This window comes from Cygnus olor, chromosome 26, assembly GCF_009769625.2.
Source record: "Cygnus olor isolate bCygOlo1 chromosome 26, bCygOlo1.pri.v2, whole genome shotgun sequence".
NCBI classification, from domain to species: Eukaryota; Metazoa; Chordata; class Aves; order Anseriformes; family Anatidae; genus Cygnus; species Cygnus olor.
Window position 1 is genome coordinate 1532550 of NC_049194.1, and position 25939 is coordinate 1558488.

Below are 25939 nucleotides of genomic sequence, written 5' to 3' on the forward strand. Positions count from 1 at the left end.
CTGCCCTCCCAAAGTCCGAAAGAGCCGGGTCGGGTCAGACACGCTCCCCAAAACGATCGGCCTCGCCCTCCTGCACCAGGCGCTCGCAGCACTTTGGGGAGCTCTGGGGATCTTCATCAGCTCTTCTCGCGGCTCTGGGGCGCCTTCACCCAGGCGTCTGGGCTACGAGGGCAGAGAAGTGCGCCAACCCAGCGAGCTTTTTGCACAGCAGGCACAGAGGAGGCCCAGGCAGCCTCTCCTCGCACACACAGTGCCTGTGGGGTCAGCAGGCACAGCCTCTGAAAAACAGTCACCTTACCACTCTGCTGATCTGCGCAGGGCTGCAGCAGGATTTACTCACAAAGTCAGCCCTAAGGCACTTCTGCCACTCTTCTCTTCCTGTCCCAAAAAGGCTCTGTGAAGAGCCAACCACCCTTCAACCATCCTTTTTTTTTTTGAATGTTTTACAGGATGGAACATTTCTACAGAAAATAGCACATTAGAAAACATCCATTCAAGTACAACATCAGCAGCAGAGCAGGACGAAGGTTTTATCGGCACCCAGAGCAGAGCTGGTAACACAGCCCAGCAGCAGGAACCGCTTGGCTGCGGGCACGCAGAAGCTTTTAGCTGTGGCTTCAGCAGCTTTCTGGATGTTTCAGCTCTGTCTCGCCTCCAAGTCCACAGCTGTTTTCAGACCACGAGGCATACAGCCTCTTCATTATCCTAACAGCCCTCTTGGATTCAGGGAAACGCTGCCCTGCTAAGAGGTAACCAAAGCCCGGGCTCCTCAGCGCTTCCTGCTGTGAGGTACCGCTGCCAGTTTGTCCCTCCTTTGCTATTACCATCCCCACTACCAGTCCCCGACTTGCCCATCTCACTGGAGCAGAATACGACCTCTCCTCCTGGAAGCAAGTGGCAACATCACGAGGCATGTTGGTTTTGGCCACACCACTAGAAATCCTTACGTGCTTTTGTTTAAAAACGTTACGTCGGCTGAAAATCCCAAACAAAAGAAGCCACACAGAATATGGTCAGCAGTAAAATAAGTTAGAACAGCACAACAGGACAGAACACATTCACAAATGATGGGATCCCTCCTCAGCCCCCCAGTTACCAGATCAGGCTGCTGGCCTCCGTCGGCAGAGAGCAGAGGAGCAAACCAGAACCAGCTGCCACGGTACGCACCAGGCTCCTGTCAGGAGAGATCCACCTTTGCTCTCATTGTATAGAACAAAGCACACGGGACAGCCCTGTCTCGTACACAAGAAACATACATAACAGGGGGAGCAGATCATCTTCAGGCATTAGATGATTCAAGGAATGATTACTACAGAGTTGGTTTGCAGCCTTGGAATGCACAAAGCCATTTCAGCTGTAGCTCCCGACAAAAAGTTCACCGCAGCCTCACAAGCTAGGCATTTGCATCAGGTATTCCAGGTCAGTTTAACTGCAAGTTAATCCATGCCGCTTCGTTCCCCCCCTTAGACTTCATGTACACAGGTGCTCTGAAGCTCCACTGCTCAGTGGACTGGTGATTCACTGAGCGAGGCTTCCCTTCTGACCTGTCCACAGCTCTCTGAGCTCCACTTTGCAGCCAAGATCTCGCAGGGCAGCTTTGGCCACATCGTCACAGTCCCTGTGCGTTGCACGAGCTTCTGTTATTAGGTTCTCAGCTCCCATCTCTAAGATGGGCTGAGAAAAGTCCCGGCTCCGGGAGACCAGGTTGCGGATCAGCATGCAAGCCTGTTTCTGAGGAGAGAGGAAAACAAGAGGTATTAGCATCTTATGTAGGGAAATACCATCCGAGTGGGATGCTGGCACGCACAAAGCAGATCTGGCTCCAGCTGAGGAACCTTTTCTGGGCAACCAAATGCGAGATGCTGTAGACAGCAGCAAACTATTTTCTGGGAGAATAAAATCCATAGACAAAAGCATGGCTGCTATTTTACACTGATGTTTATACAACAAAACCTCCTGCTTCCGTCTGAGATTTACTGATGTTCCAACAGCAGCCAGGCAATACCAAGTACTTCTTTAAATAATATTAAGACAGAATTTTTTACAGGAGAGCCACCTTTCCACCCCCATGTATGCTCTTCCATATACTCTTCCGGTCACTTTGCTACAGCAGTTTATGCTGCTCTTTCAGAAATATTTCCTAGGGTACTTTAATATTCTGGAGAGCACGAAATGAGAACTCAGAAGCTAACTCCCTGCCATGTGGGCATTTTACTCAACTCCAGAGAAAAGATGGCAATGTCCCCTCTGTGACGCATCACAGTAGCACAAGATGGCTCTGAAAGAGCCCTGCTCTTTTGAGGAGGAGAAGTCATGCCTTCAAGAGAAGCATTCCACGGTCACTTGAACCTGAAAGCAGGTGGGTTTGAAACCCAAACTAAATTTTGTTCTGACTACATCAGGACGACAGACACAGGGGGCCCTGCATTTAGATGCTGTAACTATCTTCCCAACGTGCTCAACTTTTCAGTGTTCGTCAAGTGAAGGACAAACGAAGCAGTGAACACAACCAACACCAATCCTAATGAATAACCAAGAGCTGTAAGGCAGATACCTGGACAGCCACTTCTCGTGGGTGCGCTTTCATAGCCTGAAGGGCTGCCAATGCCCCTCCGCCTTCCATGATGACATTACAGTTCTCAGGTTTGCGCAAAGCCAGCATGCACAACGCTGCGCAACCTTGCTCACAGATCTACAAGACAAAGAGGAAGAGGAACGCAATTGCTGAAAGTGTTTCTTTAATAAAACTAAATCATTGGAGTTCTGTTTTCCTGTTTTGGGGATTTTTTAATAAATAATAATTTTTAGTTTCTTCCACTGAAACATCCTGCTTCTGTGGCGCGTAAATTAAGTTTCATATGGTCACTTAAAACAGATTTTAAATAATTTCAATAGTGGCTGAAATCTGATCTGCAGTCCCAAAGGCGTAAAACATTTTATCCATTATTCCCTTATTCAAGAACAAGAAAAAAACTGTGATGTAGTAAGGTAGGCACACCTTTACATTTACAAAAATATTTGCCAAAGCATGCACTTAACCACTCTCCATCAAGTGGATGTTAAGGGTTTAGTACGTTGCTCACGTTATGAGAACAATTTTGTTAAACGCAATCATTTAACAAACGTACTTAGAATATATCTGCTCTCAGCACAAGCTGTTTATCACAAGTAAGAGCACAGCTGTGGGCCGTTCCCCTATACAACGTGAGATAAGGCTGCTACATTACGCAGCCCAAAGCCCTCCCTTCCCAGCCGTTGGGGGACATCAGCAGCAGCAGCCCAGTAGCCGCATACCTGAGGGTTGGCGAGGTGATGGCTTATAGCGAGCACAATGAGGTCTGTCCCACCAGCGCTCACTATGGCATCTTTCACATCATCGTTACCTGCAACCGCCCGGATGGCGCTCAGCACCTGCTTCACCACATCCTGCGTTCAGCAAGGAAAAACAGCTTAGAAAGCAGAATAAAAAGTTTCCCCGGCTTTTGGAAGCCATCCACAACATCCCCCAGCAACTCCACTCAAGCGGCTGTAATTCCCAGCAACACTATTCTCATATTCTCACGTGTCAGGTGCACCTTCTTGCTAGACAGAATAATAAGGAACTTGTTGGTTGGCAGAGGTTTTCAAAGTTTAAAGAATAAAACATCTCTTGAACCTCTTCTAGCTAGAATGGAGGAAAATCAGCAGCTCAGCTTTTCTGGGAGCAAGCAGAGTTCTGCTTGTGAGCCAGGGAAGACAGAGGAAATGGCCATGAGTACGGGGCTCAATCACTCCGTTCTTATCTGACAGAGCACACGTAATCTAGTTCTGCACATAAGGCTTCAAATAGGGAGGTAAATGGGATCAATGGCTGGATTTCAACACTAAGTGCACCTAAAATAATGCATTAATTCTAAGATCTATTCACAGCTAGGATTTAAAAAAATAAAAAATAAAAACAATCACAGCCTGCTGCATTATCCCCTCTCCCCCAAGTACACGTTACATCACTCACTGGATGGTCAATGCTGTCAGCCAGGAGAGACACCATGAAATTTAAGCCCCCGAGGTCCACAATTTCTTGACAGAATTCATTCCTGACAGAGAGGCGAGAAAGGGTGGCACACAGTTCACTGAGAACACCGGAGTTATCTGTGAATGCTGTAGAGGAAAGATGATAAACGGAGTAAGTATGAGCAAGAAGAGCTGCTAGCAGAATCAAGGTGTTTTAGTTTGCTTCATTAAAAAATTAAGAGCCACACCACCCCAGGAAACAGTGACTTCCCCTTTACAATTAAAACAGATCATCACAGATGACATTCTGTTCATTCTGTAGCTAGACTGAGAGAGAATACCTTTCCCTGGCAGAAATGCAGCACCTCAGCAGGGATAGTATGTCTGTAAACCCGCACTGGGCTGTAAAATCCTTCCTAAACAGGCTGACAGATAGCTCTGATAACTGTCACCTTGGTGCTGCTGATAGCTCTGGAGCAGTCATTGTATTTCTCTCTTGGGGCACACTTCATCAAAGGAATTAAATCACGTTAGTAGCAAATTTCCAAACCATCTCTGGGGAACTTCAAGTTACGGCAAAGCACGGGTTTGAGATAAAAAAAGAAAGCACAGACGATTCAAAATTAAGATCAACAGCCAGGGGGTTAATTGTACCTTTTGCAGCCTCAATGAGGACCCTTAACCCGTCATTTTCCAACACGATCATTTTGGCGTGATCGTGAGCATGACCGAAGGGCACACGGATGTCGTCGTCAAACGTCATGATCCTGAGCGCCGAGGAGGCCGTTCGGACGACATCAGCGCTGTCTCCGTGCTGCACTATGGCTCCGGTCAGGAGCGGCAGCACCCCACCTTTCACAAAGTCCTGGCGGTTCTGCTCGTGTTTCAGACAGGCGTGCCGAATGCATCGGATCCCAGCCAGAGTCATTTCAGCATCCTCTCGATATTCTTTCAGGGTCTGTAGCAGCAGATCCTGACCAGCAGCGTCAAGTAGGTCTGGCTGCCCATCCAAGATGGCAGACAGAGTACAAAAGGCTTTCAGCATTAAATTTCTGTCTCCCGAAGCCAACTGGCAGGCAGAGAATACCACAGAATAGGCACCGTTCTGCCCAGCCAGGTAGCGGAAAGCCAGCTGCTCTTTGCACTGGTCAGTGAAGACCACTAGCTGCTCGGCCATCTCATTGAGATCAGAGTCAGCAACACATCTTCCAAGGGAATCTAAAGTCTAAAAGGCAAAAGAAAAGAAAAAAGAGAGAGAACAAGAGTTACTTTTCAACCTGAACTGTGAAGGAACAAGAACAGCTCTGTAGAGTTGGTTACATTTGTTTATTTATAACAATGTCCTGCTTTTAAATTTCACATGAATTTAAAATAGCTAAGAAACAGCTGTTTCAAAGAGCAACATTTTGTCTTCAACATTTTGTTTTCATGCATCAGTGTCGCAACGTCCCTGAATGTCAGTCTGACCAGCGGCAAGGGAACTGGGTCCCACTAGCACATTTCACAGGGGCCAAGGGCACGCACAAGTAGTTTTACATCCTGGCTGGTGAGTGACTGTATTCAGTCCTCAGAAGAGCCAGCTAACAGCTCCCACTTATGTTACTCATATTTCCTTCATTAAAGTTCTTCTGTGCTTTGACTACACCTGACAACGGCAGAATCTGCTTCTAAGTCGTGAAAGACAGCCTCTGTGTTTCCTAGCCAAGAAATATTGGTATTTTGCACTTACACAGGTAACACTACTGGAAAGTACAAGCTAGCTCTTTGACACTAGCTCTGAGATCGTGCGGGATTAACCACTCGTTTAAGAGCCCACAAAGAAATGGGGCAGAGGCAGTAGAATATGTGTCTCATCATTCTTGTCTAATACTCAAACTCTTAGTTAACTCTGACCTTTAGAAGACAACACAAATGTATAGTCCTACCAGCAAAATTGCATGCTTTTGCTTTTGACCATTTTCAGAGGCAGGCTGCCGCACAGCTTTCACAATATTGCTTAGATCAACACCTAAAAGGAAAGAACAGGAACAAGATTCATATTAGTTACAAGACCTTAAGTAAAATTTGGTAAGTTAACTACAGCGAACAAAGATAGGCTTGTTGTAAAGCATGGATCAATGCACAAAGATGCTGAAAGGCTGCCAAAGCTCTGGTTAACTCTAATTGTCAGGTACATCCTGGAACAGAGAACTAATTCTGACTAAATCTCAGCTGGGAAAAAAAAAGTTCAATCTCATTCACCAAACCACACCTTGCAGTTTCACTTAAAGCAGTTTCTCAGTCGTAATTACTCCGTTAAACTAGGTTAGCATTAATAGTATCTACATTCCACTTTACACAGGCTTCATTTCAATACTGAAGGATCAATCTTTGCACATAGGTTCTCCGAAATTTTGAGAAACCTCAATCTGTAATAACCTAATTGCAAGCGTGGAATTAATTTGCGATACCTTGGGACTCAAACTGCTGCACAGCCTCTCTCACAGCCTCCTCCGGATCCATTTCAAATTCCGTGATGTTTTCCTGCACGGCATCATCAAACGTTTCCTGCGCAATCTGCTTGGATCCCATTTTACTCGAACGGAGCAAACCCGAACCTGCTCCTTTGTCCTGTCAGGAGGAAAGCCCACAATTAGCTTTGCTGCGAGACCTTGTAAGGTTAAGGCAAGACACTGACGGCGACCTGCTCTTTTTCAAAGCATAGCGCAGAGCTCGAAACCGAAAAAAAATACTACAGAGGGGTGAATTTTTAACGTGCAAGAAAGAGGAGAAAAGAAATAAGGGGGCCCTGCAGAGGCCCAGAATTGGGGCGGGGAGGTCGCTGCAGCTCGGCTGCGGATGGGGCCCGGCTCTCCCAGCCCTACCAGCCGGTCCTGCACCCCCGGGGGCTACCGACACCCGCTCTCGGGCTACCACACCCCCCCACCCCCCGGGCTACCACCGCCTGCCCCATGGCCACCACCGCCCGCCCGCCCCGGCCCCGCGCCTCCCTCAGCGGGCCCGGCCGGCCAGGAGGGCCCAGCCTGGCCCCCGAGAGGGCCCAGGGCCCGGGACCCGGCGCTGGGGGAGGCCGCGGGCGCTCAGCGGGGCCCGGTTCCGCCCGGTTCCCCCCGGTTCTCCCCAGATCCCCCCCGCCGCCCACCTCCGCCTGACAAAGAGCAGCGCGCTGAGGCGCCTGACCCGCCCCGGCCGCCGTACGCCCTGGCTCGGCCCTCTCAGTGCGCATGCGTCAACGCAGCGGGCGAAGGTGGGGGGGGGGGCGAAAAAAGTCACACCCGCCTCCCCAACGAGAAACGGCGCGGAGCGAAAAAGAGCACGGAGGCTCCTAGCGCGCACGCGCACCGCGCGCACCCTCCGCACGTGCGGTCGGGCGCGTTGTGCGCAGGCGCAGTGTGCGGGAGCCGCCGGAGGCGGAGGGGAGGGAAGGGGGCGGGGGGAGGAGCGCGGGGGCTGCTGGGAGGCTCCCGGGCTGCGCGCGGGGGGGGGGGGGGGGGCGTTGCGAGGCCGGGCGGGGGGCGCCGCCGGCTCGGTGAGGGCAGGGCCGGCTCCCGGCGGGGCGGGCCGCGGGGCGGGACGGGCCCTCCCCTCCTCCCGGGGCCTCCGAGCGGGGCGGCGGGCAGCCAGGGCCCGTGGGGGGGGCCCGCTGAGGGGTGAGGAGGGCGGGGGGCGGCGGCGGCGGCGGCTGCGGGTGTTGCCCCCCTCTTCGCCTCCTCCTCCCCTCACGCCGCGCTTCGCCTCAGGTTGGGCGCGGGGGGCTGAGGGGAGGGCAGAGAGGGGGCTGAGAGGGGGCTGAGGGGATGGTGAGGGAGCTGAAGAGGGGCTGAGGAGGGAGCTGAGGGGAAGATGAGGGGGCTGAAGAGGGGCTGAGAAGGGGCTGAGGGGAAGACGAGGGAGCTGAAGAAGGGCTGAGAAGGGGCGCTGAGGGGGCTGAGGGGAAGATGAGGGGGCTGAGAAGGGGCTGAGGGGAAGATGAGGGGGCTGAGAAGGGGCTGAGGGGAAGATGAGGGGGCTGAGAAGGGGCTGAGGGGAAGATGAGGGGGCTGAGAAGGGGCTGAGGGGAAGATGAAGGGGGCTGAGGGGAAGATGAGGGGGCTGAGAAGGGGCTGAGGGGAAGATGAGGGGGCTGAGAAGGGGCTGAGGGGAAGATGAAGGGGGCTGAGGGGAAGATGAGGGGGCTGAGAAGGGGCTGAGAAGGGGCTGAGGGGAAGATGAGGGGGCTGAGAAGGGGCTGAGGGGAAGATGAAGGGGGCTGAGGGGAAGATGAGGGGGCTGAGAAGGGGCTGAGGGGAAGATGAGGGGGCTGAGGGGAAGATGAAGGGGGCTGAGGGGAAGATGAGGGGGCTGAGAAGGGGCTGAGGGGGAAGATGAGGGGGCTGAGAAGGGGCTGAGGGGGAAGATGAGGGGGCTGAAGAGGCTGGGGAGGAGCTGAGAGGGTTGGGGGGGGAACTGAGAGGGATGAGGGGGGATTGAGGGGAAGCAGAGGAGGCTGAGGGGGAGCTAATAGGGCTGAGGGGAGAGCTGAGGAGGGGGAGCTGAGAGGGCTTGGGGGGTGGGACTGAAGGGGGAACCGGAGGGGCTGAGGGGGGGAGCTGCCGCCACCAGGCACTCTCGGGAATCTGCCTTGGCCGAACCCGGTGGGCGCCTGGAATGTGCCGACAGCGGGAGGATCTCTCGTGTGGCCGTGCCCCGGTCAGGGACCGCATTGTGCTGTTTTGCTACAGGGGAAAAAATGGCCTCTCGGCGGATCACACGGGAGACGTTTGATGCTGTAGTGCAGGACAAAGTTAAGAGGTATCGCATGGACCGGACTGATGCTATAGAAGACACAATCCATCATTTTAAAGGTAAAGGAACCCGGGCATGACGTGCCGTGGATTATAGCGGCTGCCGTGGCGATAGGTATCTTAGATTTCTTGGCTTCTGTTTAGGCGTATTTGCCTGAAACGTGGACTTGTGCTGGTGTTTTTCCACATCCATTTTCGTTTTAGAGGCTAATGGCTTGGTATGGCTGACACTATTTTAATGTGGAGTGCAAATTCCAGGCAAAACCCGAATTTCAAACAAAGGAATTGTGTTCGGGCTGCATCCGAGAGTGGGTCCGATTTCAGGGCGGTCTCCAGAGACATCGCTGCAGGATGGAATTCTGTTGATGTCTGATAAGTTAAATAAATGTAGGAGTGCATTTGAGGCCTTTGAATCTTTGTATTTCGTGTTATTTTTAGAGAAAAAACTAAAAGTGGGATGTTAATTTAGTGAATGCATACAAAACATCTGCAAATTCTTTTGTCTCCTAAATTTCATATTTAAAATGTCCAGAAAAACGACACGGATTACATTCATACAAAGCTGGGTGTTTTAAAACGAGATCTGTTTTCTTTAAGGTGTCTTAGCTTCAAAGAAATTATTTCTTTTAAATACTTAATCTTTTGCCTTCTGAATTTAGGTTCTAGATTTGGGATTCCTGGATACCATACAGGAAATTCTAGTATTTCTGACTGTGATGTTATCTTAGATGATTGCGTATGAATTTGTAGAAAATATGATCTTCTGTTCAGCTGTGGAATTCTGATGTTCAGTGTGAGAACAGAGCTTTTGATTTCTTTTTACACCAGAGAAGTCTCAGTAGAAGCATTATGCACACAATATTGGAATCTTCCTAAACTGAGAAAAATTGTCATCAAGTAGAAAAGAGGCTTTATAGCAGAACTTGTATTTCAGCTTTAACAAGAGCAGAAGAGGATTTAATAAATTGTTTTGCAATGTGTGCGTAGGCATTTTGGGTCATTTGTTGCTTTTTCCATATTATGAGTTGTTCAATGTATATAGAAAAGCAAACAGGGATATCCTAAAGTTAGGGATGCACACTGTTCTTCAAAAGTTTTGGTATGTCGACTCTGCAAGTGTCTAAATGTGCCTATTATATTTTTTTTTTCCTAAGACTACTTCTGTGCATCAGCATATTTATGTTTTTATCAACATATTTATGTTTTTATCGTTGCAGCTCATTCAAGGCCTGTCCCAAGACCAAGATACGAAGACAATTTCCATGATGATGGAAGATACGACAATGCCCAGCACCATCCACATGATGACTGGAGTGAAGACCCTAGAGATGACTATCCGGGACCTTCTTACAGAGCTGCGAGCCCTCTCATTAGGAAAGATAACTATTACCACGAACAGTACGGCCGCCCGGTGACTCGTGACCGGGAGTTTGGCCACCCAGCATCTCGAGATCGGGAATTTGGCCGCCCAGCATCTCGTGACCGGGAGTACGGGCGCCCAGCTACGCATGACCGGGAGTACGGGCGCCCAGCATCTCGCGACCGGGAGTACGGGCACCCGGCCTCTCACGATCAGGAGTACGGGCGCCCCGCGGCTCACGACCGGGAGTATGGGAGCCTGGCTTCTCACGACCAGGACTACGGGCATCCCGACTCTTGGGAATCCACTGGACCGCATGAAACTGACTTCAGTTCTGCAGATATTTTAGGTGATTTTAGGTCGCCTGGACTCATGGAAGATGAGTATGGCAACATGGAAAGTCAGGAGTATGAGGTGGAGTTTGGAATTCAGTCCAACAGCGAGTTCCGACCCCCGGTGCGGAGGGGCAACATTGGCAGGGGAAGAGTTCTGCGAGGAAAGCGTATTGCGAGGGGCGCTGCTAAAACGAAAATATTCAAAGGAGATATCAAAGCTCCCCTAAAGAAATGGAACACTAAAAAACTGCAGCCAGGCCCTGATCAGAAGCCAGCTGTGCAACCTGATCAAATGCCAGAAGCTGCTGAACGGCCTAACCTGAGGCCGGTGCCTGTCCAGCGCCCTAATCCAAAGCTGCCTCTGCGACCTAATCAGAGGCCAGCTATAACAACCCAGAGACCTATCCTCAGGCTTCCGAAGCCTGCGCATGTTTTTAGAAATCTCAATTTTGACCTCGTGGACAAGTCTGACATTTTCTCAACGTTTGGAATACAAATCATAAAGTGGGCTGGATTTCACGCAATAAAAAACGATGCGGAATTTTCCCGGCTCTTTGGAGCTCTCTTTGAGCTGGAGACAGAAACCTGTGCAAAAATGCTGGCTTCGTTCAAATGCTCCTTGAAGCCAGAACACAGAGATTACTGTTTCTTTACTATCAAGAGTTTACAACATGCTGCTTTGAAAACTCCCAAGGTGGACAATGAATTTTTAAATATGCTGTTGGACAAGGGTGCTGTGAAAACTAAGAACTGCTTCTTTGAAATAATAAAACCTTTTGATAAATATATAATGAGGCTACAAGACCGCCTGCTAAAAGGTGTTACACCTCTGCTCATGGCCTGCAATGCTTATGAGTTAAGCATTAAGACCAGTGGTTTTGGTAACCCCAGAGAAATGGCAAGCGCTTTTGAGACCACCGTTTCTCTTTGTCGTAAGTCTTTAGCACTTCTGGGTCAGACCTTTGCGTTAGCGTCTGTTTTCAGGCAAGAGAAAATACTTGAAGCTGTAGGGCTCCAGGAAATGGCTCCAGCACCAACACTGTTCCCCAATTTCGATGATTCCACATTGTTTGGAAGAGAGTACATTGAAAACTTGAAGGCTTGGTTAGAGAAAAGTGGATATCCAATTCAGATGAAAAAAGCCGAAGCAGATTCCACAGTACAGCTTCAAAAACCCTCTCCTGACACTAAAGTTACAAGTGAGTGAACGGTTGTAGAATGCCTTGCAGTACATAATTGCTTTATTTGTCACTACTGCTTAATCTCGTATCTTTTATGGCTTTACTAGGTCAGGAATTCCAAATTCCGGGATCTCCATGTAAATCCCTAGCAGTGCTGAGGCAGGTAATTCTGTCTGCTGTAGCTATCACTCCAAGTTCTGTGCCAGGCTGTACAGATGAAAGTACGTCCCCTTTCTCCCCTCTCCCACACGCGTTTATGTTTCAAATCAAGGATTTTCACCTCGTGCATTTGGCTGCCTCAGCTGCCCTACCCTCCAACGTCACACCTTCCAGATAGGCCAGGACCACATCTGCAGCTGGCTACGTTCCAGAATAGATGTTTGCATATAAGCAGAGTCAGAGACGTTACCATTACCAGTTTTATCAGATGCAGGCCTATATTTTTAAGTTGTTTACACACAAGCTATAGGAATGCCATCTTCCCTACTGTCTTAGGCCAGTTCATCCTGTCTAAAGCATTCCTGGCCGTTACTGTACTCATCTGCTCTTGCCTAATTGGACTTCAGATACTTTTGCAGTGAGGTCTTGCAACACTGACACCAAGTGACTGATAATTTGCAACTTACCCCTTCAGAGTAGTGCTTGAATATACTTTTGTTCATTCTCCTTCATTTCTTCTAGCACCAAGAGAGGGCAGTTTTTGTGCCAATGCGTTGAAAAATTGCAAATGTCAATGTCAAAGAATAACCAAGGTGACGTATTCGTACCCTGTTGAAAATTACTCAATGGCTGCATTTTATTTCTTCCTACAGTCCCCCAGCGAGCTGATCGGAAAATCGTAGAGACAATTGAACAGCTAGTGAATAGCATTGTTTCGGGAACCTTGTCTGCCAAAGAGAGAAATGCTCAAAAGAACAGTCCTGAATACTGGTAGGTGTGTTTGAACAGTATGCCCTGCTACTGCTTTGCTCTCCTGAAGATATTTGGATTATATTTCATTAAATTCATTATTTTATTCAACGGGTGTAAGATCAAAGCCTGTTGTATATTTAACTAGATTATTTGAAAATCTTTGTGCTTCCTAATGTCCCTGGAAATTGTCCTCTTGCTCCTGTTTTGTGTAGTAGACCTCGTTCCTTTTGATCTGTCAAGAATGACTGTATGTCAATCCAAGTTCAAGGTACTCAAAATAATTTACATTTACAAGGTGAACATATTAAATGAATGTGCTTAAAATAAATATATAGTAACATTTCAGACTTCCTAGCGTTCTACGAGTAATGTTGGCAAATGAAAGCTGAGATGCTTCCAAGTGTAATAATCTTTCAATATGACAGTATCACTCCATGTGTGAATTGCAGCGTAGCTGATTAATTACTAGCCAAATGATTTATGTCAAAGCCCTCCATCATTTACTTGCTTGGCATACTTTATATTTACTTGTTGCTTTAGAAATGAAGTTGCCTCTTAGGCTTTCGGGTTTAGGCTTTGTTTTATGCGTGCGATTTTCTTTTTATTTAGGTTCTTGTCTGATGAAGATAGTCTAGAATACAAGTATTACAGGCTGAAGTTATCAGAGGTGCAAAGACGGACATCATCAGGAAAGGAGGCAGGTGGTGAGGGCAGAACACTAGAAGAAGCTGCAACAGAATCGGTCAGAGCTATGTTGTATGCCAGGAAAGTCGCAAGTATTAAGAGAAGGCTATTTAAAAGGAAAAGGCTGGGAATTATTGCACAACATGGAATTCGAGGAAGGAAGGTGAGGAGAGCAACCATAGGGACGCAGACTGTGCTTTCAGCTGGCACAATGCTGAAACACCAAGACAAGCATCTTCAAAGTTCAGTCGAATCAAAGCCTTCTATGTCAGAAACCAGCACGTCTGAGAAGAACTCTTCCCTTGATGCAGCCTCGTCTTTACAATGTGCCACCAGTTCAGAGGCCCCTCTGCCAGCAGAAGGAAGGGCAGATTCTGAGGATTTAGTGGCACCATCTGAACTTTTCGTACCATTGCCCTCTCAGTTTCCTGATGGTAAGTGACAATTCAAGATTAGATTTTAAACTGCAAATTAAACTGGAAATTCTAATCATTTGTTCTGTGAAAGTAGATAGTTCTAAACTGTGCTGACCTTCCAGTGATGTAGATTTTGTATGGGTCTGTAGATAAGGAGTGTTCTGTTTTCTGCAGTGGATGCTAAAACGATGGAAACTGCTGAGAAGCTTGCCAAGTTTGTTGCTCAGGTAGGACCAGAAATTGAGCAGTTCAGCATAGACAACAGTGCAGATAACCCAGATCTGTGGTGAGTAACCTACACATTTATCTGTCTGACCAACAAGAAAAATCAAAATCTAGCTAAACGATTATTAAAGTGAGATTTCCTTCTATTATTTTTTGACATGCATGCTTTTATTTGATATGTTTAGGGATGGAGGATTTTGAGCAATACTTCCTCTTGTCCTGTTCAGCACCTCTATTAATGGTAAATGTCCAAAGTAACTAAGAAAGAAAATCATTTCTCCAAAATGCACGTATACTGAAATATTTACTCTTTTTCTTTTATATCCTAAGTAGTCAGCTTGCATCTTGAAACAAGTGTTCTGCCAGAGCACTTTCAATCTTTTTTTTCTTTTAAATGAGGCTTTGATTATAATGGCCTATGTGCCCTAGCGTAAATTAGCACAGATCTTTCACTTTTAGTTGTACTGTGCCAATAAAAATGGAGCCCTGTTGTCTTTTCTGTCTCTCTCAGAATCAATAAATCTATTTCTACATACACCACATAACTGAAATTTGGAAGACCTGAATTCTCTTCTGGGGTCTGCTGTTTGCCTTCTGGGTGATCTAGAGCTAGCTTCTTGTCTTAGTTTGTCCATCTGCATAATGAAGATAATTGTACTAAATTCTTCACAACACAATTTGGGAACCACACCTCTTAAGAGATGAGGAGAATGATTGCTGTACTTAGCACATGTTGTAGGGGAATCCTACGGTTCTTCAAAAACGTATCTGGAATGACTATTCAAAAAGCTAAAAAGAGATTTATTTGTAGTATCTTGCTTGTAGATGAGAAAATCTTACTGATATTATTTTCACTGTAATTTTTGTCCAGGTTCCTACAGGATCGAAGCAGTTCTGCTTTCAAGTTTTACCGAATGAAAGTCTATGAGTTATGTCCATCTATCAACTTCAGTGCTGTGCCAGAAGCAACCGATGCTGGGGAAAATGCTAAACCTGAAGAGAGAAATTTGGATATTTCAGAAGAGGAGGAGGAGGAAGATGAAGAAGAGGAGGAGGAAGACAATGAGGAGGAAGCTGAGTTTGAGGAGGATGTTTCTCGACCTTTGGAAGAAATGGAGCAAGCAGAGGAGGGAGAAGAGGATGATATCTCAGCAGGTAGAAGTGCGGAAAACCTTGCTGAAGAGTTGATTTCCAAGACAGGAGAGGAAATTTCAACAGCTGAAAAGCAGCTAGCTACATCATCTGATGGTGCTGTACCAAATCTGTCAACACAGGCATCAACTCCTGCTCCTGGTACTCTATTTCCCCGCAAACGAATCAGCAGCAAGTCTCTGAAAGTCGGTATGATTCCTGCATCTAAAAGGATATGCCTCATAGAAGAACCAAAAGGTGAGTGCTACAAGTAAGTTTTGTATGTATCAGTACAGAAATTGAGCATTTTATGTACTTTGTTACTGATTGTTATTGGCTGAAAGAGTAACAAAAATGAATACAGTGTTCACTTGAGATGGAAAAGGAAATTCTGAATAAATGGTGTAACATTTTTTTTTGGATTGTGGCATAATAGCAAACTTTGCTATTTGAGATTGAGATTACCTGCGTAAAACATCGTTCCTCAGATATCTCTAAGTGTATGTGAATGTTACCTTTTCTCCGGGGCGTAAAAATCCCACAGTAGTCATTTTTGCAGGTCTCAGTTCATCAGTGTGTGACCGGTTTAACAGGCCTAAGTATAGCACTGAACACATTTTGAGTATCTGACAACTCTAAATATATTTAGACTTTGGATTGGCCTGCTAAATTTTGTCAATACAGCCACAGCAGGGAGGTAGGTCATGATATCCTAAAAATTGAGATATAAGTAGCTTAAAGCTGATCATATGTGCTCTGCAGCTGCTTTAACAAATGTGTTCTCTCTGTGTAACGATATTTATTGGTGAAGGCTGTCATTTGTGATATGAAAATGATATACAATAACCCCATATAGGTCCAGTCTGAATTTTCTGTCAGAGTATTACAGAAGCTCATGGAAATGGAAGGTCTGAAGTCCTTATAGTAAATCATCCATCAGTGTATTGCTGGCAAGATATATCCAAAACTCTATGCATGAATGCACTTGATTCTCCTTTTTTTTTTTTATGTAGTTTGCGGGGCAGAGGGGAGTTGTCTGGCTGTTTTTTGTTTTTGTTGTTGGGTGGTGTTTTTTTTTCATTCTGATCTTTCTTGATGATTCTGGCCTTAGGCCAAGGCATTGAGTTAGAGTTCCACTTGAGCATGTACTTTTTGAGTTCTGTATTAAAATTGGTTTTCTTTACAGCTGATTCTTGTCTTTGATTTGACTTGCAGTGCACGAACCTGTCAGAATTGCTTATGATAGGCCTCGTGGTTGCCCAGTTACAAAGAAGAAGAAGGTAAAGAAGTCTTCTGGTTTGCCACTGCATTCTGAGAATCAACTGTCTTTATAGGAAATAGCCTCTGAAAATGTGTTATTGTTAAAAATTCAAATTAAAATCAGAAGAGCCTGGTCCTCAAAAAGACTAAATCTGAAGAGAGCCATGACTCCTGTTATCTTGTAACTACCTCTGTCAAAATTAAACATACCATGATTAGAGCACTATTGCTTTTTTATAATATCTGTGTATTAACCCTCTTTAAAAAAAAAAGAAAAGAGAAAGAAAGGAGTGCATTGCTGTCTGGAAAACGATGTAATTTTTTTTTTGAACATTTAGTGAAATGCCATTTGCCTGCTGCTGTATTTGTAGTATGGATTCAGTCATTAGATCATTTAGTGGTTGTTAATAAAAAACATAACTACCATTTAAAATATTAAAATAGAGTACACTTTCATAATGTAATTAAACAGATTCTGAAATGGAAATATATATATATATATATATTATTTTTTTTTTGTAAACTGGCAAGACAGATATATACTCTTAGACTTTTTGTGTGTGGCTACACAAAGTGCTGCCTAAAACATAATTTTGCATTTCCAGAATCTTAAACACAATTAGTTTATACACTTTTTGGGGGGATTAATTTTTAATATATTATCTCCCTCTATAGTAACAACAAAATCTTTTTTTTTTTTTAATTTTTTTCCTCCCCACAGAAACCAAAAGATTTAGAATTCTCACACAAGAAACTGACAAACAGGAATGTAGGTTTCCAGATGCTTCAGAAGATGGGCTGGCAAGAAGGACATGGCCTGGGTACACGAGGAAAAGGAATCAGAGAGCCTGTAAAAGTGTATGTAATGGGAACAAAATACAGAAATCTGACAGCTGTGGAAAAGGCTGGGATTCTAGTAGCAACTATTTTTATCTAACCCACCTTGATGTGGCCAGTTCCGTGTTTTGTTTCCTTCTTGATGTTGGCCTCTGGCCTCAGCAAAGTTGAGCGTGAAGACTTCACGCATATTTCTGGCCAGGCTGGGCAAAATGTGGTCTGGAAGGTGGCTGTTCCTTGCTGTACAATTTGACATCACTGAAGGCTGCAGTGTGAATGCTGCAGGGTGTGGACACTTCTAAAGGTACCTGGGTGCCTCTGTTATTCAGGAGGTGTTTTGTTTGGCGTATTTATTTATTTTTTAACACCTAGTATTATCCTGGAAATCTCCTTGCTGCCATACTAGGTACATTCATAACACATAAATAGATTTTAGGAATATTATAAACAGTACTCCCTAGGTTTAGGCAACAAAATATTTTCACTGTAAATACATGATGCATTCCACTGCGTGCCGAAAGAGGTAAGTGCATCTGCAAGGTAAGTGTGCTTTTTCCTTTAAAGTGTAGTTTTGTCTTTGAATCTTCATTTTGTCTTTTAAAGTTGCTGTATCCAGTGTCCACTGCTGCCAGCACAGAGAACGGATAATATCTCCTTCAACTCCCTGACTGAATAAGGAGGCAGAATCAATTTATTTCTATCTAAACCCATATGCCAAGCTCTCAAGTCCATGCATATAGTTTGTGGGTTAACATTCTGGTTTCTCCAGGGATTTCTATTTTCTCTTCATGCTTTTGACAGTATTGGTCATTTTAATTGGTGGCATACTTCAAGTCGTTTGTTTTCCTTTCTTCCTTACGGCTCCCTGTGGTCCAGTGGCCATTACTGTTTTTTCCATTGATCTTTTATCTGCAGCAAATGGACAATGACAGAGCAGCATACCTCTCCTGTGGCTGTCTGGTGATCACAAATGTTAGAACCTCGGGTTCTTAACTTCAGCACTTGTTGGGACCGAAGATATTAGTAACTTTTTTTTTCATTTCTATAGCTCGTGGCACAAATCTTGCTGCACAGCTAATCATAAGCTAATTGTAGCTGGTCTGACAGTTAGTCCCTCACATTCTGAAAGTTTCTGGCTGTGTTTAATATGTGAAAATACTGGTTTTCCAGCATGTGTCCTCTTGTAAGGACACATGCAAAATAGTGAAGGTCTGCTTTCTGTACCCCTTACAAAAACTTGTGTACCTTTTCTGTAACAAAGAGGTAAGTCCATATCTGACTGTTTTCATAGCGTCTACCTCTCTTTACTTTCCAGCCAAAGTCATTCTGTGGACAGTACTTTACAACAATCTCAGTGAGAATGAAACCAGTGCAACTTAACATTTTGCTTTCTCTTGTTTGTTGCTTTGATACAGTGCTGTTTTGTTTTTTTTCACCTATTAACCTGTAGCCTCTACACTTTCCTCCCCTTTTTTCCTCCCAGCTCTTCTACTGATGACTTGTTTAAAAGTCCATGTGCTGTCTTATCTCCTCTGAGCAAAACGGGAAGGATTAATAAGTAGCCACTCCAATCCCAGCGTAGAGCTTACCTTGATCATTATATGACGCTGGTATCTAAAACTGATACATGGAGGCACATCAGTTGTTAGTGGAACCTGAGGCTTTTTTTTATTGGAAAAACTTACGGCTTGTCTTTGAAAGGTTGCAAGAGCAACTTGTATTTTAATTTATGTTACTGTAAAAGGTTTACGAATTGGGTGGTGACTCCTCAAGGAAATGATGGCTCCAAACATTTTAAAGGGAGTTTCATGTTAGCCTTGTGTTGCTTTTCCCTGTCTTGAGAATTTTAATTGTCACAGCTCTGGGTCTGACCAATTCTACAGTTCAAGAGGTATCCTAAAACCAAAACATATCAAAAAACAAACAAACAAACAAAAAACAACCACTTAAAGGCAGAACGCTGTAGTGGGATAGACGTTCCTGTGAGTAATTATCTTACGTCTTTGATTAGTTTCTTTATTCTGAAAGTAGTCTAGAAGAGGAACTATAGTGTAACTATCAACAAAAAAAAGTGTTCTTTCTAACTGGAAGTACGAAGCAGCCCTTATGTAATGGAAGCAGCAAATGAGGTGTCTGCTTCAAAGAGTTCATGCTTTAAAAAAAAAAAAGTCCAAATAAGTGTTTTAAGAGTGTGTATATGTAAGGTATTTGGTATTTTGTAACCTGTTGAATTCTCTTTGGGAAGATCTTAAATGCAGGGAACATATAACTCCATGTGGGAATAATAGACATTCATTAGACCAAGAAATTGAGAGGATCTTTTAGGTGCTTTACTTCTAAATGTAATTTAAAATGTGACTTTAGTTGTTCGTGAGCTGCAGTGTCAGACTCTAGTACCATTCAGAAATAAAAAGAGCATCCAGGATTTCCGCTGTGGACTGTAAAGTTCAACTTGCTTGTCAGAGCCTTTGAATATTCTTTTAGACTTGCATAACAACCTACTTGGCTGAAGTGGACCTGTTATTACAGAACTTAGATAAGAACCATTTTTCGTTATTTAAGATTCTCAGATTAATTTCAGTACATGGGGCAATCTAAAAAGTTTTTCCTACTTCATGTAATGAAATCTCTAATAGCTAATACTTAGTAACTGACCTGGAGGATAAAGCTGGCACAGGGTATCATTCCTGTGGCAGAGTTTTCATTAATCTTAGCTTTGTAATGGGTATGGTCTATGCAAATAGCCTGGAGAAAGAGATAATTTTGTTAATTATTTGTGTCTCTGCATTCTTGTGGGTCATCCTCTCCCATCTACTTCCAGGGTAAAAAGCTGTTTTGATATTGTTGAGGCCCGTCTGCTTCTGTTGACATGTTTGGATGAAGAGAGAGATGAGTTAATGACTTTTTTTTTTCTTGGAAGGCCAGGACCTCCAGGTTTTGTCTATGGTGTCTATTGTGCAAGACTTCAGCTTGCTTGGGGTACTAGAAATCTCAAGCAAGCAGCATTATGTTCCCTTGGTAAAAATTTCGTCTTTCATGCAGAGTTAGTGGTGTCTCCTACTTACTCCTCAATGTCTCTGACTTCTGCAGTTTTTGAAATGTAAGAAACGAGGCAATTTTCACCATCTTTTCAACAGAGAATCCTATCTGCCATGAATAAAGTGGTTAATACAAAAATTCATGTAAGAATTTGATCTGTTAGATGATTCTATCTACGTTGTTCCCTTAATATGGTAGGAACATTTTCTTCTAGTGGGTGTTTGCATGTGTAATGGGAGGTGGGAATTATTTTATAGTTGATCTGGTATGTCAGGTACCAAGCCTTTGCTCCCTTCCTCCCCCAAATGAAGCAGAGGTACTTTCCACTCGAATTGTGTCTGTTGGAAGGTATTGTTAAGATCTCTTCTGCACATTGTCGAATGTAAAGGAAACAGTGTGTTCTAACTATTCATTTTACTCCCTAGGGGTGCTACCTCTGCAGGGGAGGGCTTGGGTGTTGCAGGGGAAGAAAATAAAGAAGATGCATTTGATGTTTTCCGTCAAAGAATGATACAAATGTACAGGCAGAAAAGAGCAAGTAAATAGGTATGTGCAATGGACAAGTCTGGTTTGTGAATTCCTGCAAACATTAAAATACCATTTTTTTTTAGTCTTCCTTTACCAAGAAAATATGGTTGTTTCCATGAGTATATCTGGCTTCTTAACGTTTCAAGAAAATCCAGCCCTACCTTGAACTGCTGAATTACCCCAAATCTTACTTTCTAGGTATGACATAAAGAGACTCGCTCACTAGAAAGTGCATGGATATGCAAAGGCTGCTGTGTGAAAGATCTTCAGCAGAGTATGCCAGTATGAAGAACTCTTTGTTCTATAGTAGTGGACTTGAACGCTAATGTATTAAAACATTTTCCAAGGTTAAAGTTAGTCTTGTATTTAATTGTGCAAGCTAACAACTTGGATGTCATCTTCTGAGGAAGAAACAGCTGATTTTGTTCTCGGAAGTGCCTGTTTACCTATCTCTTTGGCCAAGTTTGCCTGTTTTGTGATGAGATGGCTTACTACAAACAGAATAAGCAACATTAAAATTATGACTAGCTTGCTTCGGCTCTGTTCCTTTCTGAAGCCAAGAACCTTCTCAAATTCAGATCTTAATGCAAGGCAGTCCAGTTTATATTTTACTACATTTTGTTGATGGGCTAATCTTCTGATTCACTTCTGGAGTCTGCATAAAGCAGTTTCTTTTCCTCTACACGACAATTTCAAGAAGAATCTCTACCTGTGTGCTTATTTTATATAGGATTCTATACTTAAGTGTAGGATGAATAACTGAGTTCATCTGAGTCTGAGAACACTAACTCTTCCTTGAAAACTTCGGCTGCTAAGGTTTTCCATTGTAGCAAGCAAGCAGTACATATTTTATGTGTAATTTTTGATTTACACAGATTTGCAGCTCTTGTCCAGCAAATTCTTGAGTAATCTCTTTCCTTCTCAAAGAAGTTTTAAGTCATGACCTGGTGCAATCCATGTGTCTGCAGAAAATGCTGAAGGAAGATACTTGGAAGTCAGATAATCAGAAGTGGAGCGTCAATTTTTTAAGACCATCAGTTTAGAGAGTTATTTCTGTTTCTATTAAACATTTGCTTTGCAGAAGTTCTTTGATTGGAAAAAATCCCAAGAAATAAGACAAAAAGCTTGTAATTCTGAGGGACTATTCCAGAACACACTGAAAGAGAAGACTGGATTAATCTACTCTGCTTCAACAAAAAGCAGTTCCTAACTTCTTGGTGAAGCAGCTCTGAAGACATGAAAGTTTTAGCAGTGTTACCACAAATAAACGTTCAAGGTCTGGTCATTCATCTTTTTCAGACTAGCACATCAATAAGAGAGAGATCTGTGACTGGATTACTGAAAGTGACAGAATTTAATATCACACTTTTTAGCATACTCCTCCATCATTACCTTTCTCAAACAAGTCAAAAGTCTTCACTTGAGTGTTACAGTACCAAAACCTACTTCGCTGACGTTCTCTTTAAAGAGCTTATCTTGAGCTGACGCATGTTTTGCTTACTAGGATTGAGTGCTGTCTTGCTGATGTTTTCATCCTGCATCGTGCTTCTTGCAGAGCAAAGAGCTTGTGGTACACCACTAATAGCACCCCACAGTAATGTTGCAGCATCTCAAGTTCCTAACTGACAAATATGCAAGAAAATGTGCTCTTCAGTTATCAACTTGCCTGTACCTGCTGTTTAAAGAACAAAATTATACTCTCTCTATTAAAAACCCTGCTGGTTGAAAGGGAGTGTCTTCGTTTTCATTCTGTAGCAACAAACTTTTCTTGCCTGTAACAACCAGTTCTAGTTATGAATGCAAGTTTGTTTTTTTCTTTACAGTATGAGTCTGTGAAACCAAAAGAAACAATATCATGTCATGGTGTAATTTTCTGATCACTCAATTTTAGTTGCTTTGAAGCACATGATCAGTGAATAAAACCATAATGGCAGGTATAGAAAAATATCATGCTGGTAGTTCTGTTTTTCCATGAACATCACGTGTCTTCACCTTTACATTACAAGAAGCTGAAGCATGAAGGCCAGAAATACAAATGAGTTTATCTGGTTATTACACTTGATTAAAGGATAGGTTAGGGGGTTCTTGTAGGCTTTACTTGGAAGTACTTAAAATCCAAGAATGTTTTGGACCACAGGCTACTTTAAAGGTCATCAGTTATGATATTTGGCAGTGTACATTTATCTGTTAATAAGTTCCCGTTTGGGTTTGTTCTTCACTGCCTCTTTTTCTTTCCAGTGCCTGTTTAGCAGTTATGCAATATAAAACTTGAGCCTTTCGAAAAGGAGATCTATCAGTCACAGCCTGTTTTAGAATGACAGTCTGGAACCAATATTGTTGGCTTCTGAACTATTTCTCAGATCCCCTCAGAAGCTTTTCTTTTAGTTTCATTGATGAAGCTTCCAGTATTGCTGTTCACGATTTTTATTTCCTTGCAAACTTCCAGTTCACCTCTTCTTTGACATTCACATTTTGGAAGCATTCTTGATTATATGTTACACTACTTGCAAAAAGGCACAAGGCAAAGTGTGGTTTCACTTTGGATTGAAATCCACTCTCTCGCCCAGATCAGCATTCTGTGCTACTCTGATTTAACCCGAGTTTGTTGGGCATAGTACCACTTGGGGTGCATTTGCTAAACACCTACTTACCCAATCTGGGAAAACTGTTGGTATCCAGATTGGAAAATGGTACCTTCCTTTCTGATTGCAATGCGGAGTATAATGCTGTCTTGAAAATAAAGGTGAACATTGGGAAAATCTTAATCTGCTACCCCGGATGACTGTAGTGTGGTCTATCTTTCTTGTGCCAAACTTTAATTTTGGACAAGATATCAGCAGAGCAGTATTGGTGCTGAGATTCCAGTGTTGCTCTCAAAGTGGGTTGCCATTTGCCACTTTTATCTTGTGTTACCAAGAGATGACCTTACGCTCCTTTTCCAAAAGGAATTTCCTTTTATTTTGACCTGCTTTTGCAGGCAGTTCTGATTTGAAAATTTAAATACGTGTACATGTGAAACATTTGTTATGCAGATACATTGCCTTGTTTAAAGTTTACTAGCTTCTTTTCTGTTATTTTAGTTCCAGGCTCTCTTCCATGAAGACTGCAAGCTTCAGTGAACATTTTAACTAACTTCAATGGTGTGTCTACTGTCTTTTGGTTGTTTTTTTTTTTTTTTTGCCATTAATCTTGTAGAGCAATTTGCTAGTTTCTGTTCCATGCAAATTGGCAGTAGTGCTTAGCTAGTAACATTAGCTGCTTATGTTATTGGATAACTGACATTTCTTTTTAGTGTAAGTAAACATGTTAGCATTGTTAATCTTTTAATATCTGCAATAAATGTAGAACTAAACAATTTCTGGTTTAAATGTTTTGCTTGTGAATTTGGCCATTTGTAAGAGATATGCATCATTTTTGGCACTAACAAGTGGAATTGAGATTATGCAGTGTTACATTAGTGTAAAGCAGGATTTTATAGTGTACGAGGGAAGGAAGATCCCTCTGTTTCTGTGCTGCTAAGTGTTTCTGTTGAGAATACCCACTAAATCATTTCTTAGTCACTGTTTCATGTGGCTTCCAGTGCTTTAAACCCATACACAGCAGTGTTACTCTCCACAGGAATGCCAAAACCAAGGTGCCCCAGTCAGAATGCAAGAGTTTTACACTTTATTCACGTATCCCAGGAATTAGTTGTCTCTCTGATTTTCTTTGTGTACTGACTTTACGAAAGCAAAGCTTTCTCTTTACATATATGTGTGTGGTTTACTGTTGCCTTTAAATTCAAATTCCTTTGTAAGACAGGATATGAGGGGGAAAATTGCAACAAAATGAAATTTCACAATTGTGCAGCCACCTTCTATTTAGAGGTGAAGTGAGTGTTTATTTGCTAAAGATACCAGCTAGGTCTCCTGCCCCTTGCTTTTATACTGACAGCTGTGGCATGCTTTACTAGACAAGCTGAAGTCCTGGCTATACCTTTTTCTTCCTTTTCCTCCTTTGCCTTCAACAATTTATTATATGTAAGGACCTGGTTCTAGAAGGGATGTTTGCTCTCGTTGGAGAGAAATGAGGAGATCCCCATTTTGGGGGAGGTGCTCTAACAGAGTAAAAGAACTATAGTTAAAAAATAATACACTGTTTGGAGTAATTGTGTTGGAGTAATATGGAATTTTTTTGCCTTCAAGGCTTTTCTTTGGTGTAATATCAGTGACGTTTTTCCTATTTATTGGTTTTTGTTTATGTTAGACAACACTACAGCATCCTTAGTGTGAACACTTAATCTGTGCTGAGATGTTACTTCTCAAAATCAATGTACAGTATTTTTTTTCTATTGATATTCCGTTCTGCTTTAAAGTTAATCCTGATGTATGGTGCCCAAAGAAAGTCTGGACTCAGAAATTCAAATACTGTTATTTTGGATTGTTTTCTATCCTACAAGCAGGTATATTTTCTAATTGAAAATGAAGTCTTGGAAGTGCTGTACCATCTGTCATTCTGCATATCTCATGACTGAGTGGCCAATCACAACCAGACTGTAGATTTGAGCAATAATAAACACCTGAAATGAGAATATGCTCAAAGAACAATAGGGTACTTCTGAAATAAATAGTTTTTGTGAACCTTGTTAAGTAGGTAACTTGCTGGATTGCAGCAAGTGTGGAAAATGTTTGCATTATCTGTGGGCAATAAAGTTACTGCTGTTTAAGAAAGTGCTAGCACGCAGTGTGTTCTCTTCAGCCTCTGGTGCCTAATTCATGTCATTAGAAGGTTGTGCTAATTTCCTCGAAAATTACTTCCTAGCCAAGACTTTGCTCTGAGAGGGAAGTCATATCTCATTATCCTGCCCCTAGGTAATGAAGCAATGGAAAAGCAGCAAATACGAAGGAAGTAAATCCTATTTTTAAACAACTTCCTCTTTGGCAGTTATTTGTTACAGACTATTTCATTCATGGGGTTAACAAAAGTTCCTGTCTTTCAACAGTTTCCAAGACCTGTTTCAGAAACTGGAACTGTTGTTGGATAGGAAATCAGAACTTTGAAAAACAATCTAAAATGAGAGAGCATTGACAAGCCCCAATCCGTTAAGTTCTGGCTGTATTTGATGCCTTATCAGTTACCGTGTGCTATTTACCACCGTTAGCGGGAGGAAGGGTGGTAAAGGCAGTTTGATGCAGTTCTAATTTCTCACGTACACTACGTACAGAAAACTCCAGTAAAATAACTGTTCCTGTTCCGTGCTGGCAGTGACACGTAA

The 25939-nt window shown here is 43.5% G+C and overlaps 2 protein-coding genes across 9 annotated transcripts; one reads left to right on the plus strand and one right to left on the minus strand.

Annotated features, from left to right (window-relative positions):
• Positions 1–1010: 1010 nt before the first annotated feature.
• ARMC6 (armadillo repeat containing 6) lies at positions 1011–7278 on the minus strand. Of its 2 annotated transcripts, none has more exons than XM_040537233.1 (8): positions 7136–7278; positions 6444–6603; positions 5919–6001; positions 4648–5218; positions 3995–4140; positions 3295–3426; positions 2555–2692; positions 1011–1731 (listed from the first exon to the last, which is right to left on the minus strand). In XM_040537233.1, the coding sequence occupies exons 1-8, from the start codon at positions 7217–7219 to the stop codon at positions 1519–1521; spliced, it is 1527 nt and encodes a 508-aa protein (XP_040393167.1). In that variant the 5' UTR covers positions 7220–7278; the 3' UTR covers positions 1011–1518. The 2 variants fall into 2 exon arrangements, with proteins under 2 accessions (XP_040393167.1, XP_040393168.1); XM_040537234.1 differs by lacking the exon at positions 7136–7278 and adding an exon at positions 6984–7000.
• Positions 7279–7463: 185 nt separating this feature from the next.
• SUGP2 (SURP and G-patch domain containing 2) lies at positions 7464–25394 on the plus strand. Of its 7 annotated transcripts, none has more exons than XM_040537236.1 (11): positions 7464–7522; positions 8715–8837; positions 9995–11671; positions 12466–12583; positions 13175–13683; positions 13840–13951; positions 14762–15279; positions 16237–16301; positions 17003–17139; positions 20583–20703; positions 20884–25394. In XM_040537236.1, the coding sequence occupies exons 2-10, from the start codon at positions 8723–8725 to the stop codon at positions 20701–20703; spliced, it is 3372 nt and encodes a 1123-aa protein (XP_040393170.1). In that variant the 5' UTR covers positions 7464–7522; positions 8715–8722; the 3' UTR covers positions 20884–25394. The 7 variants fall into 7 exon arrangements, with proteins under 7 accessions (XP_040393170.1, XP_040393169.1, XP_040393171.1 ...); XM_040537235.1 differs by having other exon boundaries at positions 23766–25394; XM_040537237.1 differs by lacking the exon at positions 7464–7522 and adding an exon at positions 7585–7643 and having other exon boundaries at positions 23766–25394.
• Positions 25395–25939: the final 545 nt, after the last annotated feature.

Excerpts from the sequence above, each read along its gene's own strand:
- SUGP2 (XM_040537236.1), top strand. The coding sequence starts at position 8,723 with ATGGCCTCTCGGCGGATCACACGGGAGACGTTTGATGCTGTAGTGCAG. Across the intron at positions 16,302-17,002 it reads CAGTTACAAAGAAGAAGAAG|AAACCAAAAGATTTAGAATT; the intron begins GTAAAGAAGTCT and ends TCCTCCCCACAG. Across the intron at positions 17,140-20,582 it reads ATCAGAGAGCCTGTAAAAGT|GGGTGCTACCTCTGCAGGGG; the intron begins GTATGTAATGGG and ends TTTACTCCCTAG.
- ARMC6 (XM_040537233.1), bottom strand. The coding sequence starts at position 7,219 with ATGCGCACTGAGAGGGCCGAGCCAGGGCGTACGGCGGCCGGGGCGGGT. Across the intron at positions 6,604-7,135 it reads CTGCTCTTTGTCAGGCGGAG|GACAAAGGAGCAGGTTCGGG; the intron begins GTGGGCGGCGGG and ends TCCTCCTGACAG. Across the intron at positions 4,141-4,647 it reads CCTCATTGAGGCTGCAAAAG|CATTCACAGATAACTCCGGT; the intron begins GTACAATTAACC and ends TTTCCTCTACAG.